General features: G+C 49.8%; 6 protein-coding genes across 6 annotated transcripts; 3 read left to right on the forward strand and 3 right to left on the reverse strand.

Annotated features, from left to right (window-relative positions):
- The first annotated feature begins 64 nt into the window (after positions 1 to 64).
- Positions 65 to 3,359, forward strand: FOBCDRAFT_259596 (SNF2 family N-terminal domain-containing protein). The gene is made up of 10 exons (XM_031179275.3): positions 65 to 372; positions 419 to 469; positions 519 to 553; positions 630 to 722; positions 775 to 1,206; positions 1,258 to 1,826; positions 1,875 to 2,147; positions 2,197 to 2,301; positions 2,348 to 2,985; positions 3,031 to 3,359. The coding sequence occupies exons 1-10, from the start codon at positions 120 to 122 to the stop codon at positions 3,252 to 3,254; spliced, it is 2,673 nt and encodes an 890-aa protein (XP_031045162.2). The 5' UTR covers positions 65 to 119; the 3' UTR covers positions 3,255 to 3,359.
- Positions 3,360 to 3,552: 193 nt separating this feature from the next.
- Positions 3,553 to 6,185, reverse strand: FOBCDRAFT_220687 (ATP synthase regulation protein NCA2-domain-containing protein). Its single transcript, XM_031179274.3, has 2 exons — positions 5,777 to 6,185; positions 3,553 to 5,694 (listed from the first exon to the last, which is right to left on the reverse strand). Exons 1-2 carry the CDS (start codon positions 5,791 to 5,793, stop codon positions 3,702 to 3,704), a joined length of 2,010 nt encoding a protein of 669 aa, XP_031045161.2. The 5' UTR covers positions 5,794 to 6,185; the 3' UTR covers positions 3,553 to 3,701.
- A 2,325-nt stretch (positions 6,186 to 8,510) lies between these two features.
- Positions 8,511 to 9,561, forward strand: FOBCDRAFT_272530 (fatty acid hydroxylase superfamily-domain-containing protein; the record flags this gene model as incomplete). Its single annotated transcript, XM_031179271.2, has 3 exons — positions 8,511 to 8,521; positions 8,598 to 8,706; positions 8,764 to 9,561. The coding sequence occupies 3 exons, from the start codon at positions 8,511 to 8,513 to the stop codon at positions 9,559 to 9,561; spliced, it is 918 nt and encodes a 305-aa protein (XP_031045158.2).
- Positions 9,562 to 9,812: 251 nt separating this feature from the next.
- Positions 9,813 to 10,905, reverse strand: FOBCDRAFT_220692 (pterin 4 alpha carbinolamine dehydratase-domain-containing protein). Its single transcript, XM_031179270.3, has 3 exons — positions 10,519 to 10,905; positions 10,356 to 10,418; positions 9,813 to 10,301 (listed from the first exon to the last, which is right to left on the reverse strand). The coding sequence occupies exons 1-3, from the start codon at positions 10,726 to 10,728 to the stop codon at positions 10,068 to 10,070; spliced, it is 507 nt and encodes a 168-aa protein (XP_031045157.2). The 5' UTR covers positions 10,729 to 10,905; the 3' UTR covers positions 9,813 to 10,067.
- Positions 10,906 to 12,931: 2,026 nt separating this feature from the next.
- Positions 12,932 to 14,314, forward strand: FOBCDRAFT_272532 (uncharacterized protein; the record flags this gene model as incomplete). The annotated part of the gene is made up of 3 exons (XM_031179256.2): positions 12,932 to 12,968; positions 13,329 to 13,753; positions 13,835 to 14,314. The coding sequence occupies 3 exons, from the start codon at positions 12,932 to 12,934 to the stop codon at positions 14,312 to 14,314; spliced, it is 942 nt and encodes a 313-aa protein (XP_031045143.2).
- A 363-nt stretch (positions 14,315 to 14,677) lies between these two features.
- On the reverse strand, positions 14,678 to 17,191 carry FOBCDRAFT_291693 (uncharacterized protein; the record flags this gene model as incomplete). Its single annotated transcript, XM_031179255.3, has 4 exons — positions 14,678 to 14,820; positions 14,870 to 16,590; positions 16,637 to 16,957; positions 17,014 to 17,191. The coding sequence occupies 4 exons, from the start codon at positions 17,189 to 17,191 to the stop codon at positions 14,791 to 14,793; spliced, it is 2,250 nt and encodes a 749-aa protein (XP_031045142.2). The 3' UTR covers positions 14,678 to 14,790.
- Between the last annotated feature and the right edge of the window lie 317 nt (positions 17,192 to 17,508).

Raw genomic sequence — 17,508 nt, forward strand, 5'->3', positions numbered from 1 at the left:
AGGCGAAGGAAACGCAATCGTGAGGGGAAACGTTTCACTTTTAAAAATTCATCAAAAAGGAGAAGAGCCTCTCTTGCTTCTTTCGCTTCTCATCGTGTCACAAATTTTGCATCGTCAAAATGCCACGAAGACCTGCCAAACGCGCGCACGACCTCATCGACCTTACGGGTGACGATGAGTCTGAGACGCGTCAGAAACGGCCCGCCCCTAACGGTCACCACAACCAACAGCAACATTCCCCTGGACAGGGTGGAACAAGCGTCTATGGGAGTTCTTCATCGCAAGCTGCGCCCTCATCTACCGCTGAACCGGATTACCTTGACTTGACGCAAGATGATGATGGCCCCCCTCTTGAACTTTACGGAACCTTTGGTACGACACTTCCATCACGCTTCATTCATGTCACTAACATGAACAGATGGGAAGATTGTTGGTGTGAGGTACTACAGAGGATATGCTTCAGCAGGTGGTACGTTTTCGTGCTTCAGGTTACACGACAAAGGCTCACAAGTTTACAGAAAACGTTCTTTGCAGGCGAGAGCCTAACAACCAGGTTCGTGCTACTCCAAGTGGTCTCATTCTCTGTCTCTCCTGCGACATGGCCTGGAAATTGACTTCTGACATCTCAGTACGACTCCAATGCCATTCGGGTTGACAACGTTGTTGGTGATCAAATCGGCCATCTTCCTCGAAAGGTTGTTGAGAAGATCGCCCCATATGTGGTAAGACGAAGCGTTGCGCCGTTCATCATTTCCATGTCTAACGCGAAATCAGGATCGTGGCGACGTTGTCCTCGAAGCCCAGCTCACAGGAGAGAAAGGCTACTACGACTGTCCAGTTAAGCTCTTCTTCTATGGACCTAGCGACCCGGAGGAGCGCTCCAGAATCGGAGAATCACTTAAGAGGGATAGGCTTGTCAAGGCTACGGAGCTCAAGAACACTAGAAAGGAAGCTGAAGCCCGTAGGAAGGCAGCGATGGGTCTTGTGAATGGCAGCTCGACTCATGGTCTTGGCCAAGACCTTACTGTTCCACAGAAGCCTGAGATCACAATGGACAATGTTCTCCAGAAGAGTGAGGCGGTCGAGATGCGCAAAGGCGGAGACGCGATCAAGTCACTTGCTATTGGCGAGGATGAGCTTGCGAAGATGCCAATGGCTGAGCAGCCCGAACAGCTCAAGGCACAGCTTCTGCCATACCAATTACAGGTTTGTCTCTTCCTCAGCGAGAAGCGCATTTTACTGACTGGCTTATCGCAGGGCCTTGCGTGGATGACCTCCAAAGAAAACCCTCAGCTCCCTACCAAAGGCTCCAAAGAGCCAGTGCAGCTCTGGCTTCATGAATCCAATAACCGTTTCCACAATATCGCATCCGGCTTTGTCACAGGCACAGCTCCAAAACTCCTTTCAGGCGGTATTCTTGCAGATGATATGGGCCTCGGAAAGACCCTTCAGATCATCAGCTTAATCCTCACTGGTGGCAAGGGTCCAACTCTTATCGTTGCGCCCGTCAGTGTCATGAGCAACTGGAGTCAGCAGATCAGGCGCCATGTCAAAGGAGACCAGCAACCTAGCATCTTCGTCTACCACGGAGGTGATAAGTTACACCCATTGCAACTTCAGAAATATGATGTTGTGATCACCAGCTATGGAAGACTTGCCAGAGAGCGAGACTCGAGCGTTCCCAGAGCCATAAGTTCTCCGAAAATTAAGTGGCGGCGAGTTGTTCTTGATGAGGGTCACACCATCCGAAATTCCAGGACAAAGGTAGCCATAGCAGCTTGTGAGATTAACGCAGAGTCTCGCTGGGTTCTGACAGGAACACCTATGTAAGTCCTCCTTTTTGATGACATGAAACAGCGGCTAATCCTATATAGCGTAAACTCAGTCAAGGACCTTCACTCCCTGGTCAAGTTCCTCCACATCACTGGCGGTATCGAGGAATCCGAAATCTTTAATGCCCAAATCACTCGTAAACTGGCCAATGGTGAAAGCCATGGCGAAGTACTTCTTCAAGCCCTCATGCATGACCTTTGTCTGCGCCGTAGGAAGGACATGAAGTTTATAGATCTCAAATTGCCGGCCAAGAAGGAGTATGTTCACAGAATTCCATTCCGCAAGGATGAGAAGCGCAAGTACGATGCTTTGCTGTAGGTTCACGAAGCCTTGGATCTCTGAAATGGGCGCTGACGATTATAGGGATGAGGCGAGAGGTGAACTCGAGCAGTGGCAGGCAGGCTCACAATCAGGACAGAAGGGACGGTTCCAGAACGTCCTTGAACGGCTTCTTCGTCTTCGACAAATGTAAGTTCAGATCCCACCATCGTAGGACTCTACTAAAGATGCCTAGCTGCAATCACTGGACTCTCTGTAGAGAACGTGTTAGTGATATCCTCAAACTCCTCGACGAGCATGAGGTTGTTCCCCTTAACGCCAAGAACCGCGGTCTTCTCCAAGAAGCTCTCCGCCTATACATCGAAAGCCAGGAAGAATGTGCCATCTGCTATGACAACCCGAACGACCCTGTCATCACGACCTGCAAACACGTCTTCTGCAGAAACTGCATCCTGCGTGCTATCCAAATACAGTACAAATGCCCAATGTGTCGCAACAAGCTGGACGAGAACAGTCTTCTTGAACCAGCGCCCGAAGACGCAGGCGATGATACACGTGATTTTGACGCCGACTCGCAGAGTTCCAAAACAGAAGCGATGCTGCAAATTTTGAAGGCGACGATGAATAAGGAGGGATCAAAGGTGGTTGTGTTTTCTCAGTGGACTGCGTTTCTCAATATTGTTGAGGCGCAGCTCAAGAAAGAAAACATAGGCTACACGCGTATTGACGGCAGCATGAAAGCTGATAAGCGCGACAAGGCCATAGAGGTTCTCGACAGCGATCCCAAGACACGAGTGATGCTCGCCAGTCTTTCTGTTTGTAGCGTCGGTCTTAACCTCGTTGCAGCTGACACCGTCATCCTCTCTGACAGCTGTAAGTCCAATTTACCACATTTCTAGAGCATACTAATACATTTAGGGTGGGCACCCGCCATCGAGGACCAGGCTATTGACCGTGTCCATCGTCTGGGACAAACCCGCGAGACTACTATCTTCCGACTCGTCATGGAAGGTTCGGTTGAGGAGCGCGTGCTAGATGTGCAGGGAGAGAAGCGAGAGCTCGTGACAAAAGCATTCAGAGAGAAGGGAAACAAAAAGCGTGAGAATTCACGCGCGGCAGACATTTCCAAGCTACTTGGCTAGGGGTGTGTCTAATAGCATAGGCGTTGGTTTGGTAGGGAGTTACTGGTTGTGAAATACCCAGACTTACAGAGTATATATAGGGTGCGGAAAGGGACACGTATACCCAGCATCGGAGATGCGAGAAATGGAGTGTCAATAAGTGTAGCCTTTATAATAAAGAGTTATAACCAACCTGTGGAGCCTCCTGTAGCGATGCCAGCATGTTGGCATCAAGCTTTTGTGTACTGATGGCGACACAGAGTCGTTCCTGATACTAGGACATTTGGCAAGCATACCACTACAGTTCCAGAAGGTCCAGCGCCAATCAAAGGGGTTTGTCCATCTAATCATGACTCGTTTATGCAATCTACCTATGTGTATAAGTACATTGGTGCTATTTTACCTGCCCAGCAAGGGCTAGTATACATGCTGTCGTTGGACCTGTGACGAACACCTTTCATGGATGGCCTAGTGAAGCCATCTCGCATAAGCCCAACGAATACGCTCCAGTGCCCTGGTCTGCAACTGAATACCCTTCATGTTTGACAAATCATCGAGATCCTCAAGGAACTCCCTCGCGATTTCACGGGGCATGAGCTTATCAACGAGGTCTCTCAGAATATGAACTTCAGAAAGCAAGAGACCGTGGTCCTTATAAGAGAGAAGATTGGTCTCTGTAGGTCGGGCCTCGGAGAGAATGCGGTCTACGTTGCGGAGGACACGGATGGCCTTGCCAGCTTTGTGGGTTTGACGTTGGCCAGAGCGGCCGCCAAAAACACCGCGCAGATACTGGAACATGCTATAAGAGACGAGGACACCGGGAGTAAGACCAACGAAACCAAAGACAAGTTCCTGGCTCTTGAGAAGGGAGTCGATGCCAGTCATGGCGACCTCAAGGTCAACCTTTGTCTTCTGAACCTGAATGAGGAGTGATCGAACAAGATCTCCACGGATAGTGCCCATGAAAGGGCTTCGCAAATCCTTCTCGAACGCTCGGAGCACCGGAGTGACATCACCCTCGGCAACCTTGTGTCGGATATCAGCAACTTGAGTCTCAGTCAAGGTGCTACCAGTTTCATTGGCAAAGTGAGGCTTATCGAGGGCAAAGTCAACAACCATACGCTCGAGACTCTCACGGTCCGCCTTAAGACTATCCCTACTCATGATTGCGATCTCGCTGGTTTTGTCGTGCCGAATGGTTGAGATAATCTTTGACGTCGGTTCAATAACCCAGTTAAACCAGAAATCACGAACAGTTTCACCAAATCCAACGAACCACTCGATGATGTCGGCCTTCCGGTTGACCAGAATACGCAAGACAGTTGTCGAAGAGAGAAGACCAACAATCGCAGGGAGCCAGTATCGAATCAGAGTCGAAGGTCGACCATTTTCCTTAGCCAGGGCGTGCATTGCAGTGAGATGTTCAGGGAGGGACTTGTCGATAATGCTGAGCAGTCGTCGGGCTAGAATGGCTGGACGATCAGCGGTGTTGCTATCCTCGATGTGAACAGAAAGCTCAGGGTCTTCCTCGACACCAGCAAACACCTTGTCCTCAAAATCGCCAATATTGACGTCCAGGGTAGAAACTTCCTTGAGAACCATATCGATAAGCGCAACACTACGTTCGACGACGCCCTTGAGATCGTGGTGGTCCTGAAGCTCAGCCTTATCGTCGTCGAGGCCGAATTGCAGGCCTTCATCCATCAGTACACCAAGTCCGCTTGCCGTTATCTCACGAAGTTTCTTGAGCTGGGCCTGTTTGCGTCGTGCTTCGGATCGAGATAACGCAACAGGCGACAAAACCCTCCGTTGAATATTGGCAATTGATCGTTCCCGGATACTATCATGCACGATACCATAAAACTGCGTCCATTGCTGCGACAGACTTGATGTCGTGGAATCCACAAGTTCACCCGGGGCATGATGAAGAGAACCAGCTTGAACGCGTAACTTGGTTGCAGTGTAGACTTCTTGGGACCATGCCCAGACACGCAAAGGCGAACTCTGGACAGCATAGAGGCTGCTGTAGGAATACGAGCCTAAAACATCATCCCAGTACCAGATGTCATCATTGAGAGGGACAATTTGATCCAGGAGTGTGTTGAGAACAACGCCATGGAGTTGAATGGTGGCCTTGCTCACAAGCAGCCACTCCAGCTCATTCTCATAAGGGCTTCTAGCCTCATCACCTGGTTGTGCCTCTCTCACTGAGAGGTGGGCAGATGTAGGGATATCAGATGATATGAGAAGATCCCTGATGCGCCATGCCGGCAGAAGAGGTTGCGAGGATGATGTAGTACTCAATGACTGAATGGTACGGAGCAAGTGATCAAGACGCGGGGATGAGAAGGCAGTAGCTACAGCAAACCCATGCTCTTCGGTCTCTGACTGATCATCCTCTGAAGCAACTTCGGATAAAACTGGAAGACGGTCAAGATAGGCATCAAGCCGCCGTACTTGGCTATGAGCAGGGTTAGTAACTCGACGGATTATGTAAGGTGAGGGGCAATAGTAGCAGGGCCCAGGTGTTGAGGTTGACGAACTCGGAGACAAGCGTCATGGTAGGACCAAGGATGAGCTTGCTTAGATCTGGTAACGACAAGGCTGATGTGTGAAGCACGGCATCTGTCAGCAGCAGCTGAAGTTGCAGGGAGCAACTATAGACCGGGGATAACGCGGAATGAGACGGGACGGTAGCTCCGAAAAATCGGTGGAGAGCTCGGCGAACGACCCGGGGGTGACAACAACGACAACGGCGGTGCCAGCAGCTTCTTGGCCGGATGATGAGCGCCGAGTCACGGGGGCTCGACGGAGAATTCGGGGCAGGGCTGCGCAACTGGCGCCGGGCGTCGAATCGCGTGCGGATGGAAGCGAGACGAGGGTGAGAAGTGTGAGTGTATGCTTGAGCTTGTACCTCAAGCTCCAAACACGAAACACGAATGCGGGCGGGAGATGAGCAAATGTGGGGAACGTTTATTGCATCATGCCACACGGATCAGCTCAGCCCGGCTCCGTACATGAGAAAACAACCAAAAATGTTGCGAGATGCAGAGTTAAACTGGGATTGAATGGTTGCAAGGCTGACACCCGTTGTAATCATCAATTACACAGCTTTCCTTGCACAATGCATTGCATAATGATCTAACCACAATATGACGTTTCACAAGCTTGAAAAGAAGGTGTGGTTGCTGATTAGAGACTTATTCGTATTCGGCAGCAGTTCACTTAGATTTTGCCGCTGTCCAAATGCGTGGAAGAGAATGCCATGATCAACTGTGGCTATGAATATGTTCTTTGGACATATATTTCCAGTGTTACGATATTCGAGTTTCAGATGATTCTCTATAGGAGAAAATGGAACCCGCCATGCTGCTTTAGTGATTGCTTTGCGTTGCATATTGATAGCAAATCTTTCTGAGCTAAAGAGTGAAGTGAAACACTGATAGGCTAAATATAATAGACAACTTATCTCAAAGATATATTGGAATCTAAACCGATAGATCTAGCTTGCAACAGTTCCAAGACAGAGCCATATATACAAGACTAAGCGTTCACGGGCATACAAACTGATAATAAAATCGCAGGCTAACCTAGACCCTAAAATGTAGACCGTTTTAGACGGCGCTGCTGTTAGGTTCTCCTCGTATTCGGGTCGTACTCAAATACCGAGTACGGAGACACTAAACCCAAGCTGGAATGCGTGTGTACTTCATCTAAAAGCAAATGAACATAACAGAACAGTGAAAACCAAGTCATACCATCTTTTGTCAAAAACAAAGATTTCAATTGCAAGGTGCCCGATTGGATGTAACGGAATACATGTGAAGAAACAATCAAGAATTGCTGGAATTGCAACAACTTCATAATGTTAGCGAGAACGAGCGGGAGAGGCGTTGAAGAACGTGCAGAACTTCTAAAATCGAGAGCCGAAAACGAAAAAGAGACACGCCTCATGAGATCATCGGAACTGGGCGATTGGTGCAAGGGGCGGCTGATTCTGACCCAGTAGATCGGTTGATAATCTAATACTTTGCCCCTGGCGCGATCTGCACTCTATCGATGAGTAACCATCTAACCTCAAAAATTTGGCCGCAAAGGCCGCTTCTGAACCCGCTGCTTACAACACACCACTTTCTCCAAATCTCTCGCGTCCGGGAGAGCGCCATCCGATGGAGCTTTCACGGCAATGCTTTGTTTGATGAGATCCTAGACTGAAAATCCCTGTGTTGAATGTTGCCACTTGATCCATACAGGACGCGTTCAATGTAAAAATCACCTGTTGTGATTAGGATAGGGACATGCCAGCAACAAGGGTGCTCCAGAGACTGAAACATGAACACTCTGTGTTATTTTGCGTTACAGGAACCAAATCTAGATCAATTCAATATGCGTAACAGACGTCGCTCGTAGGCCAATCACAAGTCGTGGCAATGGCCGAATTGGGTCTGATTTCGATCTTCACCGCTTTCAATGGCAGTGTGTAAAAGAGACGGGCTGTCCCCCTCAAAGTGCTGGACCCTTGACAAGGGAAGAAAAATGACAATACCAGGGACCTCGAAATGATCTGAGAAGATTCCTCAAATTCCCGTGAGATCCCCGTAAAGTCGATAAACACACATACGATTCTTTTCAGGCGGTGACAATGCTAAAGCGATATGTATTCGCTTTGACTGGTGCTGAGGCATGTAGATGGGCCCGGAAGCCGGGAGGACAATTTGATAGTGGTCTCATTCTGGAACCATTTCTTTCTTCCATCTGGTATCGCGCACAGACCAACGAAAGCCCAGGGGTCCTGTGTCGTGAATGGCTGGCTGTCACAGGGCTTGGGAGATTCATATTACCACCTTTGGCTTACAAGGTGTGTGAATACTCTGTTGAGGCGTCGTTCCTGGTGCAATTTTCGCAACGGTACGTACCGAGACGGTGCAAGAGCAGGTGGTCCGTTTGCTTCTCTGGCTGTAAATCTCCGTAAAGTTAGTGAATTGAATGCCTGTAATGGGCGTGTGGCCAGGCCAAGGCCCGCTGCCCACCATTTTGGATGGGACCCCCCTTAGAGATTCTCTGGGCCGGGCAATCGAGGAAATGATAAAACCTCCCCAACAGCCGCCGTCTGTTCTCCTTTTCACCACCGCCATCACCATTGTCAACACTCCTCTTTTACAACAAGAGCCGCCTCTCCGACGACTCTTGACTGGACCCGGTGTTTGCTGGTGTCTTTCTTCTTTACCTAGAAGGTCCCTATTCAGTCTACTTTGCCATAAGTTTACTAATTTCACCATGGATGCGCTGTGAGTAGCCTCCCTGATATTGCCATTCGAACACGCCAATGTTTTGAACAGCCCCTTCTAACATCGATTTTTGCAGAAACGCGACCACCTTCGCGTCCTTTAACCAGACCAAGGACTACTTTGTTGTCCTCGAGGAGGTCTCCAAGTACAATGTCCAGCTCAACATTGTTGAAAAGCTCTGGGCCGTATGTCCAACCCGATCCAACGTCGCGAAAATACAACAATACTAACAATCAACTCAGGCTTGGTACCTCTGGATGCAGAACGATACCCTCGCAACCGGCATCATGAGTTTCGTTCTTCACGAGCTCGTCTACTTCGGCCGCTGTATTCCCTATATGATGATGGACTACATCCCTTATTTCCAACAATTTAGAATTCAGAAGCAGAAGGTTCCTACTCTCAAGGAGCAATGGGATTGCGCCGCCATCGTTCTAATCAGCCATTTCACCGCCGAACTTCCTCAGATCTGGTTCTTCCACCCCGTCGCTACCTACCTCGGTATGGACTACGGTGTGCCCTTCCCTCCCGTCTGGAAGATGGCTCTCCAGATCGCTATCTGCTTCGTCATGGAGGATGCTTGGCACTACTGGTTCCACCGTGCTCTGCACTACGGTCCTCTCTACAAAGCCATCCACAAGATGCACCACACCTACTCTGCTCCTTTCGGTCTCGCCGCTGAGTATGCTTCGCCCATCGAAACAGCTCTCCTCGGAATTGGTGTCGTTGGATGCCCCGTTGTCCTCCTTGCCATTACTGGCGAGCTCCACCTCTTCACCATGTACACCTGGATCGTCCTCCGTCTTTTCCAGGCCATCGACTCTCACAGTGGCTACGACTTCCCCTGGAGTCTGCGCCACTTCCTTCCCGTCTGGGCCGGTGCTGCCCACCACGATCTTCACCACGAGAAGTTCATTGGCAACTACGCCTCCAGCTTCCGCTGGTGGGACTACTGCCTGGACACCGAGGCTGGCGCCGAGGCTCACAAGCGCCGTCGCGAGAAGAAGCTTGCCCAGATCAAGGCCAAGAAGGCGCAATAGAGTGCTGCAAAGAAAACCTGGTACGACGACAGTTAATCGATCGCGGTGAATCGAGTCCGACTCAGGGATTTCACGACCGGAAATAAAATGAAGAGGGTGTTGATCATGAAGACTTAGACTGTTCGCAAACCGGGCATACATTGTCTCCGTCGCTAAACTCGCGGCTCGAGCATTCGCATGGCGTTGGGGATGTTAACTAAGAACGACTTTTTACGCTTGTATATAAAAACTTGCCCTGGAGAGGCTTTAGACATATTTAATCATCAGCATCGTTCGTTGACCTTTAACCATACCATCACCAGTAACCATCTGTATGTGTATCATGACATCTCGTCATGATCGCAGTGACGTAGTGCCGTAGTTGTTAGAGTGTATCATAATGATACACGCAGCCACAAAGGCTTACTGATACGTTTCTTACAAGCTGGATGCGCAGTTGGAAGAACTGACCGAATTCTGCCTCGCAGGAATTCAATTCACATCGTTTCAGATCAGCCGCACCCTCTCTATTTCCTCTTGGGGGTACAGCAGTCTCCTGCCGCCCCAGCTGCGCGGTCCGCCAACCCACGGATAGCACAGCTCTGGTCGTCCGTTTCGGCCGCAACTGGGGCGGTCGGCTCCGGAGGCAGCTCACCTAATTGTGCAGCGAGAGCATCGCATTCGGCAGCCATGCTTATGTCCTTGTCCGAGAGTCCCGCTGGGTTATGCGTTGTCCAGCGGACGAAGGTTGTGTTATAAACCTTTAATGTGGTTAGCTGCATGATAATTGAGGTGTAAGCTGAAGAAGGGTTTACATTGGACCATTCGGGATGGTGGTTCTTGATTTTGCATTGTAGAGATACTCCTGTCATGAAATCCTGAGATGAGTTAACTCTGATGGTACTCCTCGCTATTCGTACTTCATGGTGGTTCAACTATTTTGAATAAATCGCAGTACCCCCCCCCTCAATCGCTTACCCATGTCTTTGAGAATGTCTTAAACTTGAACTGTCTCTCCAAAGCAGCACCATCCTTGGTAAGTGTCCATCGTCCACCCTCGGAAGTGAGTGCTTTAAGCGCAGGCGTAACGCTCGCAGCATCAGTGCCAGCAGAGAATTGCGGTTGAGCCATCGTCGAAGCTAGGCGGGAAAGAGATGGAAGACGATGTGAGATATGAGAAGGGCGCATTGTAGGGCGACCAAGAGATGAGGTTGTAAGTGAAGGTGGGTTGGAGGATGAGGCTGAAAGGATTGATTGATGGGTGGCAGAAGGTGCAGATTATGAGTACTTCTGACATAGAGTGGGACTGGCTGCGGCATAAGTATCCACTAACACACCATATACCAAAGTCGACTAACACCGAACAACTCCAAATATGTAGGATCATGTCTTCTTGACTGCCATCTGAAGCTGGGAATGAAAAGTATATTTTCGAGACCATTATTGATTGATTGATCATTCGATTCTAAGTGCTTAGCTACCCGTGTTCTGTCATACACGGATGGTCCCCGAGCTTTGGTTCAACAGTCTTACAACCTACAGGGACTATCAATGTCCACTAATGTGCCATTCTGCGTATTCGACCTGAAGAGACTTAGTCTCGGCCAACTAAGAGGTTAGGACAAGCAAGCCTCATCAGCCTAGACGCAAAAATTCTCCAGTATCTGATACATGGCCATGGCAATGACCAGGAAATGAAGCCCGAGCTAGTGCAAACGCTGCACACCCTCACTGGATATTAACAAGCACCTATAACGGTTAAAGGAGCATTGGTAATTGCATCCGTCGGCTCTTTTTATATCACAGCAGGACGACCCATGAGCTTTAGAGCTCGACCAAGCTGGACAAGTCGTGTATTCGATCCTTTCTTCTGGTCACTGGCCGGAAGAGTCGGAAGTGGCGCCGATATAATTGGATATGGCTCTAGAGATGGATAAATTCAAGCGTCTTGGCTGTTTAGCAGCATGAGGAGATCGATCTGATGTTTGAAGTATCTCATGGGGGCCAGGCAGGCAACAATGTGTCCCTACCCAGCAGGCTTAAGTAGCATATTCTGACATGGTCCGGAATTGTCAAACAGATACACGTTTCGCCCTTTTGAAGACTGGTAGCCCCAGGAAATCATAAGAGACCTGCGTTTGAGATGAGAGTAGTGAGACCAAACAGGAGTCATTGAGCGAATGGAATAAGCAGTGTAGTGTGGTGTTTTATTGGGTCTTATAACATGAATAAAGTTCTGTCATTTTTCACCAATTGACAGCTTGGAAAACAACCCTACACCGCAAAAAAGTAGCTCAACTCGATTCGTGATTATGCATGATTTTACCGCAAGATTCGAGGTCGTATTATGTGGTTATACGCCATGAATGTCAGATCGAAAGGACCCCGAAGTCTCGAAAATCCAGGACTTTCCAGAATAGGACATTTATCTCGCGAGTGGGGTCGCAAGCTCGAGGAAGGTGCATGACTGGCATAGGCGGTTGCATGCATTGGATGCCTGAGGTGGTCCTAGCTCCTTGCTTCTCTTCCAGTTCTGCTCAAGTTGGTCGCTGACAAATATTTTCTCTACTGCAACAACGTTCCCCTCTCCCCATCAGTCAGCAAATCCATCCAATCTTTTGACTCAGACCCGTCGTTTATTCCCATCGCGGCCAGTATCAGAACTACCGGTGCCGGGGTAGAAGGAAAAGAAGTAGAAGAAGGAAAACCGAACAGGACTTTTGACTGGTTATTGCCCGGACTCCGGATTCTCCTCACCCAAACCAGCTTCTTTATTCAGTTTACGCGTCTTTCTCTGTCCTCCAAATTAAGAACACAGTAAATATTACCTGTTGAAACGTGCTCCTTGACTTCTAATACAGGATACAACAGCGGTCCGCGTACATTTTTGGGGGGCGTTTTCCGCACCAGCCGCAAAAATCGTCGTCAGCACTTACGCTTGCTTCAGGGAGCAAGATAAATTGATCCTAGCAGAACGAGGAACGGCTCCGAGCTCCGTCCGTACGTACAGTACCGTAAGTAACAACCGCCATCAGAGAGTTCACGGGACGAGCAAGCCAAAAGCAGAAGCGAACAATCAGCAAGCGAGCGATAACCAAATCGTTCTAGCTCCTCCAGGTTTAGACTCGTCTAATTTGTCCAGCAAGCGGAGAGAAGAAGCCTCCCCGGCCCAGCCACGCCATTTTCCGACTTGATCACCACTCACAGTCACACTTGAAAGGTCCCGGATCCAGGTTACATAATCCGTCATCCATCCGCCGGAACTCTCTCCTCACTCGTCTCCGTCAGTCAGCGTCAGGTCCCCCCCCCTCGTTGTAGTAATCATCATCGCCCGCCCTGGGTCATTGCTACTTGGATGCTGAGTCAGACTCTCCTCCCCCAGAGCTCAAGCATGCAGAACTCCTCAGCCAGCGGCGCCAATAATCAAGGTTAGTCAAGACAACTCTTCTTCTCTCTTTTCCTTTCCTGTTCTGCTTTGCCTATTTCCTTGCCTGAGCGCGTCTTGGTTCTTGATTTGGACCTACAGCTCTGTCTATTATCTACACTATACTACGCCTCACTTTGGCCTTGGTCCATCGCGACATCTATAGAGCTCCTTGCATCTGTCTACTATTTGAATGGCATCCTTGTCGCGTCGTTTGCGCAATCCCATATACAATACACTTGGAGGTTCTTATCCTTAACAGTTGGATCCGATATTCGTTTCGACCACCTCGGCTTCGCGTCTGGTTCAATTACTGTTGACGTAGGTGCTGGGTGCATTGGCTAACACCGACCCCTCCAAATAGAGCAGCATTTGCGCGCACAGCTCGAGCTCCTGAAGAGCCACGACGCGACAGGCTCATCCTCACCTACTCCCCCCGGACCTCGTGAATCTCGGCCTTTACAGCCCGCTCCTGCGCGGCCGGCGAATGGCTTCGATCATCTGTCCAGTTCCCAAGACCAACATCGAGTTCTAGCCACGAAAGGCGAAGTTGAAGCTCACATTCATCCTGATCTTCGCGCGCGAGCCAACCACGCACCGACAGCAAACATGATGCCCATTGTTCCTCCGTCTGGACATAGTCCAGGCGCATCTGCTGGCCCGTCAAGTGCTGCACTTGCTCCAGCGCCCCCAGCGCCTTTGTCGGCAGACGATCATATGGGAGACGGTCGCAAAGCAAAGCGGGAGCTATCCCAATCCAAGCGCGCGGCACAGAACCGAGCTGCACAAGTAAGTCAACCGAAGATGACTTGTTGACTGGCGCCGTCAGATCACCTTGCAATTGAGCTCCCGGGCTAACGATTCATTCAGAGAGCGTTCCGACAACGAAAGGAAGGCTACATAAAAAAGCTCGAGCAGCAGGTACGCGATTACACGGATATGGAACAGTCTTTCAAAGCAATGCAGGCGGAACATTACGCGCTTCGGGAGTATGTCGTTCATTTGCAAACGCGATTGTTGGAGACGTCAGGCGACTACCCCCCGCCCCCACCGAACGTGAACCTTGCTCCTCCTCAGCCAGCATCGGCCCCAGCTATAACAGCTCCTGCTCCTCATGTCGAGCCTGCGCCTAGCAATCCAGCTGCAGGAACACCTTTGGAGGCTGTTGCGCAAGCAGTGGCTGGTCTTGCGGCTCAGGAACAAATCGAGCGTCAAAGGTATCCCTCGCCGCATTTCAAGGCTGAGCCTTTCAAAGTTGAGCCCAGTGCTGAGGATACAAGGACTGCTGACGAGATCAACAAGCAATTACAACACTCTGAGGAACCCCAAGCACAACAACCAGCGGTCTAGAGAACCGCATGATATCCATGTGCGCGGGGCTCAGCAACTGTTATTATGGCGTTAAGGAACCGATTGTCGTGATTTAATATTTATAAAGAGAGGGGCGTTCGGGTCTGTTTGTGTGAAACAAAGGCTCCTCGATCTTGCGGGCTTCGCTTGGCGAGTCTTGCGGTGTCCTTTCCGCCTTGCTACTGTTTACCTGGGCTGTCACGTTTACGGATGATATCACCAAGACGGTTATATTTTGTTAGTCCAGATGTCTACTCCTGTAATAAAAAATAAGTGTCCCGGGAAACACATTTAGTGTGCAGCAGCTGCCTGACGGTTTTGTGTGGAAGTGTCTATCGTTTTCTCCTTTGGCTTTTTTTTTTTTTTACTCTTGACAAGAGATCCCTGATTAACGCAACATGTAAATTATTCTCATACCCCGAACCGCTCCTAATAAAGAACTCGCCTTTGACTCCAGATTTCCATCACTATACAATTTACGCATATGAGTTACCCATGTCGTGTTCCTATACATATTAGTAAGAGCATGCCGCTGGGGAATAGATTTGGACAAACCTTGATATATTCTGGACCCTTTTCTTGGTACTCTTCTTTCGAGATTTTTGCTGACTTCCAAGCGGATGTACCCACCCATCCAGCCGCTCCCTTCCAAGCATCTAATAGGGCGTCTTCGGCACGACGGACGGTCAGTGGTGCATCAGCGGGGAGGAGAGAACGAAGGCCCTCGCGAACACGATCGTCAAAGTTCTTGAACAGAGTGTTACCGCCTGTCAAAAAGACGTCGCGAAGGAAGTCATCGCGGTTAGGAACATTGCCGAGACGCTGGTTGAGAATATCACCGGCTATCTCAACAATGCCTGACTGGTCGACACCAGCAATGGAGGGGCGAAAGACAACCTCGGGAACACGGATTCGCTCAACGTTGAGATGAATTTGGTTGAGCTCGGCTTGTGAGGAGGGGTCGAAAGGTCGGGGACCTCGGGCAAAGGCGTGCAGGAGAGACTTCGACCAGTCAGACTGGGCTTCGTGGGTGTGCTCGTACTCAAAGTCAGGATCATAACGTAAAAGGTCCTGTTCTAGTGACTTGAGAGTCGAATGGAGGTCTTCCTCTTCATGCTCGTCATCACTGTTGTCACCAACGGCGATTTGGCGGTAGACACCCCAGTCATCATCGTCAGCACCAAAATTGTCATCATCACCGCCACGTCTTCGCTTCTTGGTCGGATTGTCCGATGCGAGATTGGCGATGCTCTTCATGCGAATCTGAGAGGCGAGGGATTTACGGTTGCCCAGGTCCTGCTTTAGTCGCTCCCGTTCCTTCATTTTTTGCAGCGTCTCAGCACGTCGTTGACGCTTCTCATCGAGCCAGTTCTCGAGGTCATTCTCTCGTCGTTCAGTATCGGCACGCTCTTCCTCGATGACACGAGCCTTCTCTGCTTCCTTCTCTGCCTTCGCACGTGCTCGAGCCTCGTGGTTGGATTTGAGGAGACGCTGTTGACGCTTTTGCTTGATCTGGGCCTCATCAAGCTGGTCGTCGGGTATGTCAAGAAGATCGAAGTTAGGTTGTTCTTGCTCCTCCTCTGGATCACCACCAACGTCCTTTGTCCGGGCCTTCTTGATAGCCTTTTCTAAATCTCTGATGATCTTTTCCAATTGGTTCTCATCTTTAATGTCGTTGCTGTCAAGTTGGCGCCGAATCTCCTTCTTGGTCTGATCTGTGATGTTTCTTTGCAATTGCTTGTAGTATTCCAGATCTTGCTCTTTCTTCATCAATTTCTCCAGGCGCATCTTAGCCGCCTGCTGTTGAAGTCTTCGTCCACTCTCTTTCTTGCGCTCTGCTATCCTGGCCAACTCTTCTTCACTCTTCTGCACAATCACTTCTTCTGTGAAGGGATATTGCATGACAATATCGCGATCCTCGAGTCCTGTCCATTCGAGATAATCGGCGAGCTCATTGTCATAGTCCCGGGATACATAGCCATGGTCCCGTAGCATGTGTTCTGCCTGTGAGACGTTAAGCTTCCCAGCGAAGGCCGGGTATTTGAGTCGAATGAGTTTGAGGAGATATTCAGCGTTGTGATAGCCTCCCCAGTTCAATCGTGTGGCCTGTCCGAGTAAGGCTTTCGAGTTGTATACAGGAATTACGTGAGTGGATGTATATGATGATGAAACCACGAGACCAGTCTTGCCCTTGTTGTGTCGGTATGAAAAGAGTGAATCGATTCCGTAGGCTAGCGAAGGCGCGCCGTAGCATTCGAAGATGATTTCAGTCATGGCTAAGAACTTCAGTATAAACTTGCGGGAATGAAACGTTCCACGTACATTTTCTTGAGTAAGGGAGATTGGCAACGGCCTCTGTCATAACAATTGGCACTTCAATGGCACCGTCTGCGTCATTCATACCGAGCTTCAGGAAAATGTAATCGAGCACATGCTCCATCACATCCCAGTTACTGACAATTCCTGTACCAGCCTCAAAGGCGCCTCGAATGTGACCTCGCGCGGTCGTGTCGGCATAGCAATCTGAGCCAGCAAAAGAAAAGGTCTTGCCCAGTTTTCGGTCGCGGTATTTGGCCATAATCGGAGGGATACTGAACCTTGGCTTCGAATCGAAAGACCAGCCAGCGCGCACGGCAGACGATCCTAAAGATGAAATGTCAATTGCCAGCCATCGCAAACCCCTTGCACTCGAAGCTCACCATTATCAATGACGATGGCAGCGCTATCAGGCTGTTTCAAAGCGCGTTCGCGGCCATCCTTTGTAGGTTCAATATAATTCTCGAAGCGTGTCTCCTTGACGGGGAAGATCTTGGCGGGAGGATATGTCTTTTGTTCGGGCGCCTTGATGGCGGGCTCATCGATGGCCGAGGGAGCCATGATTGCGAATAGGATGGTTGGATGGAGTTTACAAGTAAGGGACAGAAGTCATGACGGGAGGAACAAAAAGGTTTAGGTTGGTCGATGTCTGACTCTAGTGGCCAATTGTCTGTCAGACTCGCAAAATACGGAGCTTCGTTGTTGGAAATTGAGAAGGTGTGAGGCTACAAGGCTGATCTAGGCCGTGTCGTTCAATCCCGGGATCCACTTACGCGACAATGCAAGTGATGCAGTGAGAGACGACACACTATCGACCTCCCAATGAGCCGAACACGTGCAGAGATTGTAATATCTTCCATAGATGCAAGGCAAGGCTG

The sequence above is a fragment of the Fusarium oxysporum genome, chromosome IV, assembly GCF_013085055.1.
Source record: "Fusarium oxysporum Fo47 chromosome IV, complete sequence".
In the NCBI taxonomy this organism is placed as follows: Eukaryota; Fungi; Ascomycota; class Sordariomycetes; order Hypocreales; family Nectriaceae; genus Fusarium; species Fusarium oxysporum.